Below are 13940 nucleotides of genomic sequence, written 5' to 3' on the forward strand. Positions count from 1 at the left end.
GGGTTTTGGAATTGTGGCTGAAGGGCCGGGGCCTGCCTTTTCCTCCTTCTGGGAGTGGCCAAAGTCCTTCCCTGGTGGGTCCTGCTCCGGGTAGAAGGAGAGGAAAAGGGGGAAAAGCCGAGCATCGATTGTGCGCTGGCTGCAGGCCCGGCGTCCATCTGGCTCTCTCGCCTATGTGACCCCATTAAGGGGTTGGGTGCGGGTGTGGGCCTGGCCTGCACCTCCTGTGCAGGGGAAAGGTCAGCTCAGCCTGACCGGGAAGCAGAAAGCAGCCGCCTAATGTGTTTACCCAGCACAGGAGCAGGTGGGAGGTCCATCTGCCAGTCTCTCCCCCTGCGGCTCCAGGAGAGGGGGCCCTGGAGGGGCAGGCAGGGCCCCCAGAGCCCCTCAGGGTCAGTCTCGGGTCGGAGGAGCCACCTCCTTCCTCCCTGCGGTGGAGAAAGGCCTTTTCTCTGAGTGGAGTGGGCCCGAGGGCGGGGAGTCCTCCCTTCCTGCTGTCCCTCCCCGGCCCCTGGGCTGAGAGGGTATTTCCTTCTCCCAGAGTCACGGCAACAAGGACACTGGCCCCCCCAGGAAGCCCGCTCTGCTCCAGGGAGGGAGGGAAGTGGAATCAAACCGGAATGGCTGCAGCCCAAGGGGTTGCATCTCCTTACCGCTGGGGCACCTGCTTTAAGGCACCCCTTTCCCACAGCCCCTCCCGTGCTCCACCCGCACATTCGCTTCCTCCAGCCCAGGAATCCTGGGGGTACCTTTCCTTTCACTGAAGCCAGAGAAGTGGCCAATTTAGGGAATTAGAGGCGGGCCCCAGGAAATTAGGTGGGAGCCCGGCCGGCGTGGCTCAGTGGTTGAGCATCGACCTATGAACCAGGAGGTCACGGTTCGATTCCCGGTCAGGACACATGCCCGGGGTTGTGGGCTCGATCTCCAGTGTAGGGCGTGCAGGAGGCAGCCGATCCATGATTCTCTCTCATCGTGGATGTTTCTATCTCCCTCTCCCTCTCCCTTCCTCTCTGAAATCAATAAATGGGGTGGGCTGGAAACAAGTCATATTCATCCATCCATCCATCACCCATCCATCTAGTATTTAATTCATTCATTCATTCACTCGCTCACTCATTCAGCCAGCATTACTGTTGCCTTCCTAATGTGCCAGGTGAAATGCCCCTCATCATGGAATGCCCACAGCAGCTGGCATTGTGAGCCTGTGCCTGGCAGAGCCCTCTCCTTGTTTCCGGAAATGGGAATTGCTGGAAAAGCAATGCCAGAGTTGGGTAAACTGTCCTCCCCTCTACTTGGGGGGGGGGGGGCGCTGTCCCCAAAGGGAGAACCCCCTCCCTCTGCCCTCAGATTGCAAGGTAGGGCGTTGATAAAGTTTTGTGGGCACAACCACAAAGGCCCAGTGTACACTGGCCCCTCCCCTCTCCCCCCCCAAGCTCGCTGACTGGGCCCCCCTCTACAATCCTGCCCCTTCGGGGAGTCCCGGAGGCTTCAGCACAGGCTCCGCCACCGTGCCCTCTGGCTGTGGCCCCAGGATGCAGGGCAGGTGGGCATCGTGAATGACCTCTCGGATAGTGGCCCGGAAGGTCTTGCTGACAAAGCAGTAGAGGCCAAAGTTGACCACCGTGTGGAGCATGGCGACCATGTTGGCCACGTCCAAGGCCAGGTGGACCCGCCAGTCCCGGTGCACCGGGGCCACGTACAGGTGGTAGAGCATGACGAAGATGCGGGGCGCCCACAGGCAGGTGAAGAGCGTGGTGAGGCCCAGCAGGATGGCGGCGCTCTTGCCCACACGGGGCCGCCGCCCGCTCCCGCCCCGCCTGCGCAGCCGGCAGATGATGGCCGAGTTGGTGACCAGGAAGATGCCGCCAGGGATGAAATAGACGGTGAGGCAGTGAGCCCACTTGAGGGCCTCGTCCAGCGCGCTGGGGGGGTCCGGGTCCCTCCACACATCCAGCCACCAGTAGAAGGGGATGCCAGTCAGCAGGGCAGCACCCAGGACGATGGAGATGTCCCGGCGGGCCCGGCCCGGGGATGAGGCCGCACGGTGGTGCAGGGGGTGGCACAGGGCGCTGTACCGGTCGAACGTGAGCAGGACAGCGATCCAGACCGAGGCGTGGATGGCGGCAAACTCGAGGATGTTCACGGTGCGCACCACCGCCCGGGGCACCTCCCGGGCCAGCACGGCGCCTTGCAGGAGGAAGCCCACGAACACGATGACCACCTGGGTGACGATGTCCGAGGCCGTGAGCGCCAGCAGGTAGTAGTAAGCCGGCTTCCTGGTCCTGGCGGCGAGGCGGGCCAGGGCCACTGTGGTCAGGAGGTTGACTGACGGCAGCCGCGGTCACAGAGGGGAGAGGTCAGAGGCGTTAGAAGGGCCGCTGGGACCTGGCTTTCCAAGGTGTTGTCACCGTGCCTCCCCACCTGCTTGTTCTGGCTTCTTTTCCTCTTTCCAGACTCTTCTGAAAACTCATTTTCTCAGGAGGCTGGCCAGGTCAGCCCTGCCTGTCCACCCACACTGTCCCCCTCACCACTCCACACCCCCCCGCCCCCCCGGCCACTGACCTCACCCTGGACAGGCAGGGATGGGTAATTCCCAAGGCCTGGACCACCTGTCCCTTCCTGCATCCGTGCCCCCTCCCACACCCCCCCCACCCCCGCCAGCTCTGCTCTCTGCCAGCGGTGGGCAGGACCAGGAGCTTTTGCGGAATCCTACAAGGACTCAGTTGTCCTAGGAGTGTGCTCACTGCTGGGGTGGGTGGGGGCTGTCTGCTCTGGTGAATCCTGGGGTTTAGCTTGAGTACCCCAACTTCTGGCCCCTCACTTTTACTCCCCACTAAGCTTTGCTCCCCAGGGACCCAGATCACCCCCCCTAAAGACAAGGGGAGCCTCGGGGGTCTATGATCCTGGGTTTCAGGGGTCAGCATAGAGGGTTGGCTCCCATCAAAGGAGCACCCCAATTTCTGGGCACCCCCAGGACCCCAGCTCCCCACTCACCAGGCAGCCCCAGGCTCAGCAGGACGCTGTAGTAGATCACAGGGATGACACCAGCCACACACGGGGACCTCTCCGGGGTCTCTGGCCGATGGCCTTCAAGCTCCGGGCTCGGCCCACTGCCATTGGGTGTGGGCAGCATGGCCACTCGTGGCTGGCCGGCTAGGAAGGGCGGAAGGGCGTGGGGTTAGAGCACTTGATATCTTTCCAGCCTGGCCTGGTAGCAGCCCCACCCTGACCCTAACCCTGACCCTGAGGTCTCTATTCGCCCCTGCTTTGTGCAGACCCTCAGGTCAGGCCCAGCCAAAGGACAGTCTTCATTGCCAAGCCCACATGCCCTCCCGCCCTCCGTGGCCTGGCTTCCCCATTGATGGGAGGAAGCCCTCGGTGGCATGTCTGGCTGCCATGGAGACCATTTCTCCACCACGTTGCTCCTGGTGGGTCCTCCGCCTGGAAAGCAGGAGTGGGCACGCGTGAACATGCACGTTCCCCAGCCTTGCTCCGGGCAGGCTGAGCCGGAGGGTCCGCCGAGGGCCTGGAGTGGCTGTGATTTTCCTAAGTGTCCCGGCGACCGTGACCGAGGGTGACCCACAGCAGCTGCCTGGCTCCACTCAACAGCCGCCCCTCTCCAAGGGGAGATGTTACCAGGCTCCCCTCTCTCTACGCTCAAGAACAACCTTCTTCCTGGTGAGCATCTGGGAGCTGGAGCGGCCCTGGCTTTCCGATGGGGAAACTGAGTCCAGAAGGCAGGGTGACCGCCCTGCGCCCCTCAGCCCCCACTTTAGGTCTTTAGGCTTCACCTTCTAGTTATGATTTCCTGCTGAAGCTGTCCCTCCCCCAGCCCCTGCTAAACCTGGCTCCCAGCCTCCGGATTCGGTACCTGCCCTTCCACCCGCCTCTCCCCTCCCACCCAGGTCTGGACACTTTACCTGTCTCGTGCCCCTCGAGCCTCAGGCTCCTGGGTCCTGAATTCGAGGTCGCCCTGTGGCTTTCCCCCAGTGGCCCTGCAGGCCCCTCCCAGCATCGCCAGCTCTCCAAGCAGCTGTTTGCCCTGTGGTTTTTCCAGCCGCACTGAGCCCTCAGGGCAGAGAGGTAGGACTGTGGGGAGGAGGGAGGAGGAGGAAGGAAAGGGTGGGGCTGAGCCTCTGGGGAAGAAGCCTATAGAGTAAGTGTGGCCTGGAGCAAACCTGAATCCCCAAGGGCGCCGAGGCAGGGCCCGTGCACAGCTGGGAGGGAGACCTTGGGGAGAGGACAGGGGTGTGCTCCCCGACTCTCAGGGAACCCGCCTGGGCTCAGCGGGGGCTGGCACACCCTGCGGGGCCGACTTTGGGGAAAGGCAGAAGGGTTTGGGGAACTGACTCTATCAGCATGCAAGAGTGGAGGGCAGGTCTGCAGAGAGGGCTGAGGGAGCCAGTGCTGGGAGGGAGAGGCGAGGTCATCGTGGGCCCAGCCCAGATCTGGAGAGAGGCCTTGGGCTTGGAGGAGTTGGTCCTGCAGCTGCTGCGGGTGGTGGGACCAGGAGGCGGCCACAGGGGCTGCAGGCCGGGGGTGTCCGGAGGCCCTGTGCCCACTGAGAGGGGTCAGCAGTGAGCAGGCTGCCAGCGGCGCTGGGAAACCAGGACCCAGTGGCCCCCGGCAAGCTGTTGTTTTCCTGGGCCTGGTGAAATGGACCATCCCTCACGGAGTATCAGTCACTGGCAAATAAACACCAGCCGGTGTGTGAGCGCTCAGAGCGGGCTGGACTCCACGCCTGGCCAGGCCCCACCCCCACCCCGGGGAGAGTGACCAGTGCAGCCCCGAGTGGGCACCCAGGACCACACGGGGTGACCTGAGGGGGAGCCGAGACCCAGTCTGCCATCGCTTCCCAAGCTTACCTCCCCCCCCCCCCAACCCGGCTTCCAGGTTCCCTAAGTTAGATCCTTCCTCTGGGGCTGGAGCTACCTGACCCCCCCCTCCCCCCCCCCCCCCCCCCCCCCCGCCCCTCTGCCCACTCCCACCTCCAGGGCCACCCCAGCAGCAATCAGCAATCACAAGTGTCTTACTGCCCCCTGGTGGCCAAGTCCTGACACTGCAGGCCTCCGAGAAGCCACCAGCTTTGGCCAGGTCAGTACAACGATTGAAATTTGAGAGCCAAATTTTTTAAACTTAAACTTCTTCTAACGCCACTTCTTCAAAACAGACTCGCCCAGGCCGTGGTATTTTCTGGAAGAGCCACACGCAAGGGGCCAAAGAGCCGCATGTGGCTCGCGAGCCGCAGTTTGCCGACCACTGGCGTAGGGGGACCGGCGTAGAAACTACCCACTCAGGTCCCCAGGACAAGCGTCCAGGGCCCCAGCCCCAGAGGGCAGTGAACTTCCAGGAAGCACAGAGCATTCCCCAGGCCGCCACCCCCCACCATGAGGCTCGGGGTGAACAGGAGCTCATACAGTCGAGTCAGAGAGGCCAGCTGTGTGTGGGGCTCGGCCATTCCCTGAGCACCCACTCTATCCCTACATCTGCCACGCCCCTGGCAGCCCCCACGCCAACTCTGGTATCTCCATTTCGCACAGGAGGGCACCAAGGCTCAGAGAGGCTCAGTTAAGGCCACTGCACTCAGATAGGGAAGGGCATTCAAGTCGGGGGAACAGCACAACGGGGGTGCAGAGGCAGTAAAGCGGATGCGCCACCCCTGACCGGACACCCTGGCTTCAGGGGAAGCGTTCAACGGTGTGTGAGTGACTTCAGGGCAAGATTCCTCCTTGTGCGTTATTAGTGTGGCCCCCTGAGGACACGGGGCCCGGAACCTAAACTCGTGACTCCCTGTTCCCCAAGCTCAGTGTCCGAGGAGACCCCAGCTCAGGAAGGGAGACGGTACAGACGGAAGGGAGGCTGCGGTCTGGGCAGGGCTGGCTGGAGCCCACCCTCCGAGGGGGGTGTCACTGCAGCCCAGCGTCCGATCCCCCCCCCCACTCAGTAGGTTCAGAAACTCTCTCCCTGCCCCAAGCTCGAAAGTGTGCAGCTGCTTTTACGGCGCTCGGGAGTCCTCGCACAACGGGGCCATTTACGGCAACTGCCACAGCTTCCCAGAGCAGACGGCAGGGGCTGTGGGAAGAAAGGTCGGGCAGAAAAGCAGCAGCGATTGCATCCTGGCTCTGCCTGTTCCTGGCCGGGAGACCAAGTCGCTTAGGTTATAAACAGTCTGTCCTGGGCAGGAAGGAGCCGTCTGGGCAGGAATTGTTCTAGCTTGAGAGCTCCTCAGACTTGCTCTCAAGGAATCGTGGAGTTTCCAGGTGCTCAGGCAAAACAAAGCGAGCATTTCCAATCCTCCATCTCCAGGACCCTGCAGGGCAAACGCCCTCTTTCCTCTCTGCTCCGAGATGCTCGCACACACGCACATGCACACGCACACATGCACGCACGCACGCACGCATGCACACACACACGCACACGCACTCCAGCAACCCTCAGACTGCGAAAAACAAGAACAGAGTGCCTATTCCTAGAAAGCCAGTTTCTAAGTCATCAGAGGAGCTCCGTGGATAACGGGAGTTAGAGACATAGGGGGTGGGGCCTCCAGGGACGGGAATGAGAGGGGACCCTCCCAGGCTCCTTGGTATCCCGGGCCTCTCCGATCCTTGCGCACGTGAAATGCCAACCGTCCAACTCGAGCTGTACCTGGGGCGCACGTGACACCGTGCAGGAGGCTTCCAAAGCAGCGGTGCAGGTGGACTGCCCGGAAGAACCCTCTTCCACAAAGACGGCTGGAGTTACGAGCCATGCACGCCAAAGCACCATTTTCTGAGTAGTGGGTTATTCTATCACTGTCTCTTTCTCATCAGTAACATTCCCATTGGGAAGTATTTCTCATGGAAACTGGACGCCCCCCGCGGCCTGGACCCCCACCACACTGAGGCTCGGTGGTGCAGCCCACGGGAAGGCAGGGGGCAGCCAGGGACGGGATGGTGGAGTCCACCAGGGGAACCAGGCGTGAAGGTCAGGGCAGCCGGACGGGGTTTCCACTGGCTGGACAGCTCCATCTCTGCCAACCCGGACGAGGCAGGTGCCAGGCCGAATTCCTGCTCTGCCTGAGGCACCGGAGGGGGTGGAGCTGTTGGGTGTCTGTGCCAGCCACGGGCGGAAATCGATGCATCCAGAGAGCAAGGGAGGGCAGGCCCCCACCCAGCCCAGACAAGACCTGGCCTTGGGAAAAACTCAGAGCCCAATCTCTGGGGAGCCCCCGCCCCCACTTCAGTTCATCATCCTCTAAGGAGTCCCTCTCATCAAGACTGAGCCAAGCTCCACTCACTCCCTAAAAAGGTGAGGTCTCAACAACACCCCCTCCCTGCCCTCCCCCAGGCCCCTGGCCCTTCCCTCCCCCTTCCCTCCCCTCCCCCAAGTCCCAGACCCCTCCCTCCCCTCCCCCAGGCCCCAAACTCCACCCTCCTCTCCCCAGGCTCCAGACCCCTCCCTCCCCTCCCCCAGCTCCTGACCCCTCTCTCCCCTCCCCCAGGCCCCAAACTCCCCCCTTTCCTCCCCCAGGCTCCTGACTCCTCCCTCCCCTCCCCCAGGCCCCAAACTTCCCCCTCTCCTCCCCCAGCTCCTGACTCCTCCCTCCCCTCCCCCAGGCCCCAAACTCCACCCTCCTCTCCCCAGGCTCCAGACCCCTCCCTCCCCTCCCCCAGGCCTCAGATCCCACCTCCCCTCGCCTTTCTGGCGTTTTCACAAGCGCACTCCTCTGCACTGACCCACGGAGACCGTGTCCTAGCTCTCTGCCTCTGTTTCTCCTATGGGCGGGTGGAGTGCCAGGTCTGCTGGGTGACTCCTTGGAATTCTGGGAAGGGAAGCATTCATTATAGCTGAAGTTGGACAGAACCCGGAAGAGAAGCCGTACAAGGAGGGGAACCTAGAGACCCGAGGCCACCGAGGAAGGTGACTTAAAGGGAGGGTGGCAGGGGGACAGGTGTGCACCTCAGCATCTCCAGGCCCCACGCCCAGGCTTGTGCTGGCGGGCAGGGGTGGGCACACGGGATAGAGCGCACCTGCCTTAGGCCCAGCCCTGCCGTCTTGGTTCATCTTGACTTTTGGGGGGGATGACGGTCACAGCCCGCCACCCTCCCTAGAGTATGCCAGGAACATTCTTCCACAGAAAAGCAAAACAGGAAGTGACACCAGTTACCTATGAGCCCCTATTGACACCCTTGCCCTCCTCGCGGGAAAGCTGACCCACCCCAGAATGGGAGAGGGGTGAGGGGCGGGGGGGAGCCTGAGCCGCCTAGTCCCTCCCCTCTCCCAGGCGCTTCCTCTGCTGCCTGCTCACCATGGTGCCCCGGCCAGGATGCTGCCAAGGGCTCTGTGCCAGAGCAGAGGCTGCGCCTGGGGCTTGGGGAGGGGGCTGGGGACCCTCTGGGCCAGCGCTGTCTGTTAGCCTGGAGCCCCTGGCCTGCTCTCGGAGAGCCCAACGCCCGCCCGGGAGAGGAAGGACCAGCTCTGCTGGGTGGGAGATGTGGGGGAGGGCGCCGGATCTGCCCGCTCAGGGGCCCAGGGCAGCACAATAGCCCCTGGGCTGCCACTCTCTGGCTTAAGAGGTTGCCTGGGCAACAGCTGGGGCCAGTCTCCACCAATCCATGGCAGAGGCTGGGTGGGGGAGGGCGGCTGGTCCGGAAGGGGGTGCCATCCCCTTGTACTCCGTCCTATATAAGGAGGAGGGGTGTGAGAGGAGTGGTCTGGCTTCGCTGTCCCTCCAGTGCGCGTGGGGGAGGGGCACAAAGATGCTGAGGCTGGGCTGCACCACGCCTGGGTCCTGGGCCAGCTTCTGGGCCATCCTGACCTTGGTGGGCCTGGCCACTCGTGCAGGTGAGTGGGCAGGGGGTGGGGCGGGGTGGGGGACAGGGAGGAAGGCAGGACCTTCGGCCCTAGCTGCACAGTGGCAGGAGGGGGTGGGGTCCAGCCCACCAGGAGGAGCACAGAGTCCATTCCGTCTGGGGGGAGGCCAGCCTGCCTCAGAGGGGAGGAGGGGCTGGCCAATGGGCGGGGTCCGAACACAAGTAGCCCCTTCCACTGCCCATTGTCCCAGGCAGCTGGCCCATCAGAGGCCCATGATGCCATCAGCATTCAAGTCCTTCAAAGTGACAGCTTGGGAGGCGGGGCTGGGAAACGAACCCACTCCCCCCGTCACCCTCCCGTTCTCCCTCAGTCTCCCCTTCCTTACACACGCTCTCGTGTGAGCCTTCTCTCCGATTTCACACGGGCTGCGGGCCTGTGTGTGTGGGGGGGGGGAGAGGGAGGGCAGGTGCCCATCTACTGCAGTCAGATACCCTCCTTGCCTCCCGAGAAGGCCCCTCACACCCGCCTCGGCTTGGGGAAGCTGCTGGCAGCATTATCTGTTGCTGAGTTTCCTGTAAATGAGTGCATGTCCCCATCTGACCCTCATGGCGTCCCTGGAAACACGACAGTAGGGCCCAGCCTGGAAGGGGGATGCCAGCCCCCACCCGCAGGTGCCAGCCCCGGCTCAGCCTCTGCACTGTCTTTGGTCCCCGACAGGCCAGCCCCTGAGCATGGACTCTGTCTCCCAGAGGGGGACCCACGGGGGCAACTGGGCCTGGAAATAGCACCCTCCATGCCTTGACTCACGCTCTGCTCCAGCTCCCCCACCGCCTCCAGCGCCCTGACCCCCGGCTCCCAGCACTGCAAGCCCACCCTTGTCAGCAGGGCTGGCTCTCGGCCTCATGCGTCCTCCAGTTGGCTCCTGGAGCTGAAGCAGCCCCACCCCCACGACTCTCACCTCCCTTGTTGATCACAATAGAAAACTAGAGCGCTGGCCTGTGCACTTACTGTGAACTCTGAGCGGACTTGGCTTGTTTTGATCACAGCCATATTCCAAGCTCCCCAGAGAGTGTCTGACACATAGTAGGTGCTCAATACATATTTGTTGGTGAATGTATCACTTCTGCTAACTCCTCAGGAAGTGAGGGGCTCCTCAACCCTTTTTTAAATATATTTTATTGGTTTTTTACAGAGAGGAAGGGAGAGGGATAGAGAGTTAGAAACATCGATGAGAGAGAAACATCGATCAGCTGCCTCCTGCACACCCTCTACTGGGGATGTGTCGGCAACCAAGGTACATGCCCTTGACTGGAATCGAACCTGGGACCTTTCAGTCCGCAAGCCGACGCTCTATCCACTGAGCCAAACCGGTTTCGGCTCAATCCTTGCCTAGGGGTCTGGCATCATGGAGATCCGTTCTGGGCATTCTGTCTCCCACTGGTTCCTGCCCTCTCTCCTCCTCTGCCAGGAATCCACCTCCTTCCCAAGAGCATCCCCTCAGGGTCTGCTCAGGGTCAGGTTCACGACTTTCCCCACCAGGATGAGCCGTGTGCACACATAGGAATCCACGCACCTCGTGGGCACAGACAAGTGTGCGCACAGCCTCCCCAGGCCCACCGCCTCTGCCCATACTTGGGCACCCCCATCTCCAGGTGGTCCGGGTGCTTGCCTGGACCACGCTCCCAGGCCCAGGTGCCTTCGCAGACCGCGCTGTGTTCCTTCCTGCTGCAGCCCAGAGAGCCGATGTCGGGGGCGAGGCCGCGGGCACCTCCATCAACCACTCCCAGGTGCTGCTCCAGCGCCTGCAGGAGCTCCTGCGGCAGGGCAACGCCAGCGACGTGGTGCTGCGGGTGCAGGCTGCGGGCACCGACGAGGTCCGCGTCTTCCACGCCCACCGCCTGCTGCTGGGCCTGCACAGCGAGCGTTTCCGGGAGCTGCTGAGCAACCAGAGCGAAGTGCTGCTGCAGGAGCCTGGGGACTGTGCCGCTGTCTTTGACAAGTTCATCAGGTGGGGAGGGGGCGGATTTGGGGGGCTTTCATCCCTTCCCACGCCCCAGGCTCCCCCACTCAGGGAGTCCCGGAGGCCCTGGCCCTTTCGGTCCATCTCCCGGATGTCATTGGTGAGGATGCTACTACTTCCTGCATCCCTCCTCCTTCTGCCCTCTTTCCTGCGAATGCCGCGTGACCCTCTGCCCCTGCCCGCAAGCTCAGTGGGTTGGTGTCAGCTACCAGAGGCCCTCAGAGCTGTTTCCAAACCTGCCCGGAGAGCTTTTGAAAACTAAGGATCCTGGGCTCCACCTGGAGCGTTGGCTTCGGGGCTGGGGTTGAGCCGTCATTTAAAAAAAAAAAAAAAAGTTAAAGCCTTCATACGGTTTGCTGTCTAGCCAGGTTTGGAACCACCACAGGGTGAGGGAGCTGAGAAAGCTAGCCAGCTCTCTCCCCCGCCTGCCTCCTGCAATGCACAGCACAAGGGTGCCACTCACACTCTGGTCTGAGGAAGTGACCCTGTGTTCATGGCTTAGACAAGATGGTTGCCAGGATTCCAGCCATCGCCTCCAAGATCTAGGCAACAGGAAGGGGGTCGCACAGAAGGGCAAAAAGTTCTTCCCTCCTCTCCCTCCAGGTGGTTCTACTTAACCAGCCTTCCCCTCAATCCCATCCTGCACCGCTGCTGACATCTCACTGGCTAGAATTTAGTCACATGGTCACCCTCACCACGAGGAAGCCTGGGAAACCCCCTTTCTTCCCAGCGGCAAACACGCAGAGCTGAAATGCTGGGAGAGGGGAGACGTGGGTGTTGGGGACAGTGGGTCTGTGCCACTGGGGACTGGCAGGAAGAGCGAGCGGGGTGGGGGGGTGGGGGGTGGGGGGGTGGCAGCAGGTGGAGAGAGAGTGAGTGAGCAAGAGTGAGAACAAGAATGGAATTAACCTGTGTGACCACCTGCTTTGTAGCAAGCATCACTCACTCCCCGGTGGTCACAATAACCCTGAGGGGCGTATGTTATTCCCCCTTTCCTAGGAGTTTGACGTAAGGTTGAGTGGTGAGTGAAGTTAACGGACGTGTCCACTCATAGCTAATAGCTGATAGGACCTTGGATCTGCACCCACAATGGAGCACAGAGCTCGGCATCTAGTAGGTGCTCAGTAAATACACGCTATTCCTATGTCCCCACGAGAAATGGAAAGAGGAGGCTGGGAAGTAGAATGGGTGTGAGAGGAAAGGACAGGAAGCCTCAGGACCCACCACTCGCTTTGTGCCTCTGATCACGGAGCTCTCCACCCAAGGCCAGGTCCCCTCTGGATTCAGAAAGAGCAGCAGGCTGGCCCTGCTCCGACCCCACCCCATATCTGCGCTCTCCCGCAGGTACCTCTACTGTGGCGAGCTGGTGGTGCAGCTGGCCCAGGCCATCCCCTTGCACCGACTGGCCGCCAAGTACGGCGTGGCCTCCCTGCAGCGGGGCGTGGCCGACTACATGCGCGCGCACCTGGCGGGAGGCGCGGGCCCGGCGGTGGGCTGGTACCACTACGCGGTGAGCACGGGCGACGAGGCGCTGCGCCAGAGCTGCCTGCAGTTCCTGGCCTGGAACCTGTCGGCGGTGGCGGGGAGCGCCGAGTGGGGCGCCGTGAGCCCTGAGCTGCTGGCGCAGCTCCTGCCGCGCTCGGACCTGGTGCTGCAGGACGAGCTGGAGCTGTTCCACGCGCTGGAGGCGTGGCTGGGCCGTGCGCGGCCGCCCTCCGCGGTGGCTGAGCGGGCGCTGCGCGCCATCCGCTACCCCATGATCCCGCCGGCGCAGCTGTTCCAGCTGCAGGCGCGCTCGGCCGCCCTGGCGCGCCACGGCCCCGCGGTGGCCGACCTGCTGCTGCAGGCCTACCAGTTCCACGCCGCCTCGCCCCTGCACTACGCCAAGTTCTTCGACGTCAACAGCAGCGCCTTCCTGCCCCGAAACTACCTCGCGCCCGCCTGGGGCGCCCCGTGGGTCATCAACAACCCGGCCCGCGACGACCGCAGCACCAGCTTCCAGACGCAGCTGGGCCCCAGCGGCCACGACGCCGGCCGCCGCGTCACGTGGAACGTGCTCTTTTCGCCGCGCTGGCTGCCCGTCAGCCTGCGGCCCGTCTACGCCGACGCCCCGGGCACCGCGCTGCCCGCCGCGCGCCCCGAGGACGGCCGGCCGCGCCTGGTGGTCACGCCGGCCAGCAGCGGCGGCGACGCGGCGGGCGTGAGCTTCCAGAAGACCGTGCTGGTGGGGGCGCGCCTGCACGGCCGCCTGCTGGTGCGCCACGCCTACAGCTTCCACCAGAGCAGCGAGGAGGCGGGCGACTTCCTGGCGCACGCGGACCTGCAGCGGCGCAACTCCGAGTACCTGGTGGAGAACGCGCTGCATCTCCACCTCATCGTCAAGCCCGTCTACCACACCCTCATCCGGACCCCCAAGTAGCCAAGGGGCGGGGCCGGGAACCTGGCGTCCCAGCCGCTTCGGGGGCTGGGAAATAAAGGCCTGGCATCGTTGACCGGAGGGACTGGCAGGGGCGCTGCAAGGGGTGGTGCCTCCACGGCCCCCTGAGTAACCAGGTGCTGGTGACGTCGGGTGGAGCCCAGGTGAGGAGTGGTAGACCAGATGCCTGGTTTCAGAAGCTGATTCCGCAACTGACTTGAAGATGATACTTTTGGTTGAATAAACAGATGCTCAGAGAAGCGAGGGATGATTGAACCACCCAAACCCTGGGAAAAATCAGCCCAAGAGAGGGGGTTCCCTGTGTTTCATTAGCTTTTTCCGGGCCCCTCACCCCCACATGGAACAGGGTAGATAAGAGCATCTGAATAGTCAGGGCTATGGGTCAGCTGGAAAGAGGGGCGACTCCATTCCCAGTTTTCACAACTTGAAGCTGAGGGCTTTAGCTCGGCAATTTCTGAGCCTGGACCTCCCGGGGTAACTTCTGTGGTCCGGGCCACCCCAATCTCCGACCTCCTGGGAGGAAGCCTGGGCGGGTGTGATGGGGCATGACACCTGGGAGGGGCTCAGGGTCTACAGAAACACCCTTTCCCCCAGGGTTTGTAGGTTGGTGCCATGCCCCAGCCAGGGTTCGATGGGGTGTGGGGGTAGGGAGGGGCACCCAGTTTCCAAGGTCTAGTTTCCAACACAACT

General features: G+C 62.8%; 2 protein-coding genes across 2 annotated transcripts; one reads left to right on the top strand and one right to left on the bottom strand.

The window, feature by feature from the left end:
* Window positions 1-1453: 1453 nt before the first annotated feature.
* On the bottom strand, window positions 1454-6748 carry GPR142 (G protein-coupled receptor 142; the record flags this gene model as incomplete). Its single annotated transcript, XM_080680878.1, has 3 exons — window positions 1454-2325; window positions 2995-3153; window positions 6646-6748. The coding sequence occupies 3 exons, from the start codon at window positions 6746-6748 to the stop codon at window positions 1454-1456; spliced, it is 1134 nt and encodes a 377-aa protein (XP_080537004.1).
* Window positions 6749-8672: 1924 nt separating this feature from the next.
* BTBD17 (BTB domain containing 17) lies at window positions 8673-13621 on the top strand. Its single transcript, XM_080682657.1, has 3 exons — window positions 8673-8823; window positions 10525-10801; window positions 12158-13621. Exons 1-3 carry the CDS (start codon window positions 8739-8741, stop codon window positions 13230-13232), a joined length of 1437 nt encoding a protein of 478 aa, XP_080538783.1. The 5' UTR covers window positions 8673-8738; the 3' UTR covers window positions 13233-13621.
* Window positions 13622-13940: the final 319 nt, after the last annotated feature.

Source organism: Plecotus auritus (genome assembly GCF_963455305.1).
Source record: "Plecotus auritus genome assembly, chromosome: 7".
In the NCBI taxonomy this organism is placed as follows: Eukaryota; Metazoa; Chordata; class Mammalia; order Chiroptera; family Vespertilionidae; genus Plecotus; species Plecotus auritus.

What these genes read in the sequence shown, in the direction of transcription:
- BTBD17 (XM_080682657.1), top strand. Translation starts at nt 8,739, where the DNA reads ATGCTGAGGCTGGGCTGCACCACGCCTGGGTCCTGGGCCAGCTTCTGG. An exon ending in GGGCCTGGCCACTCGTGCAG is followed by an intron (nt 8,824 to 10,524) that starts GTGAGTGGGCAG and finishes TTCCTGCTGCAG; the next exon opens with CCCAGAGAGCCGATGTCGGG. An exon ending in GTCTTTGACAAGTTCATCAG is followed by an intron (nt 10,802 to 12,157) that starts GTGGGGAGGGGG and finishes GCTCTCCCGCAG; the next exon opens with GTACCTCTACTGTGGCGAGC.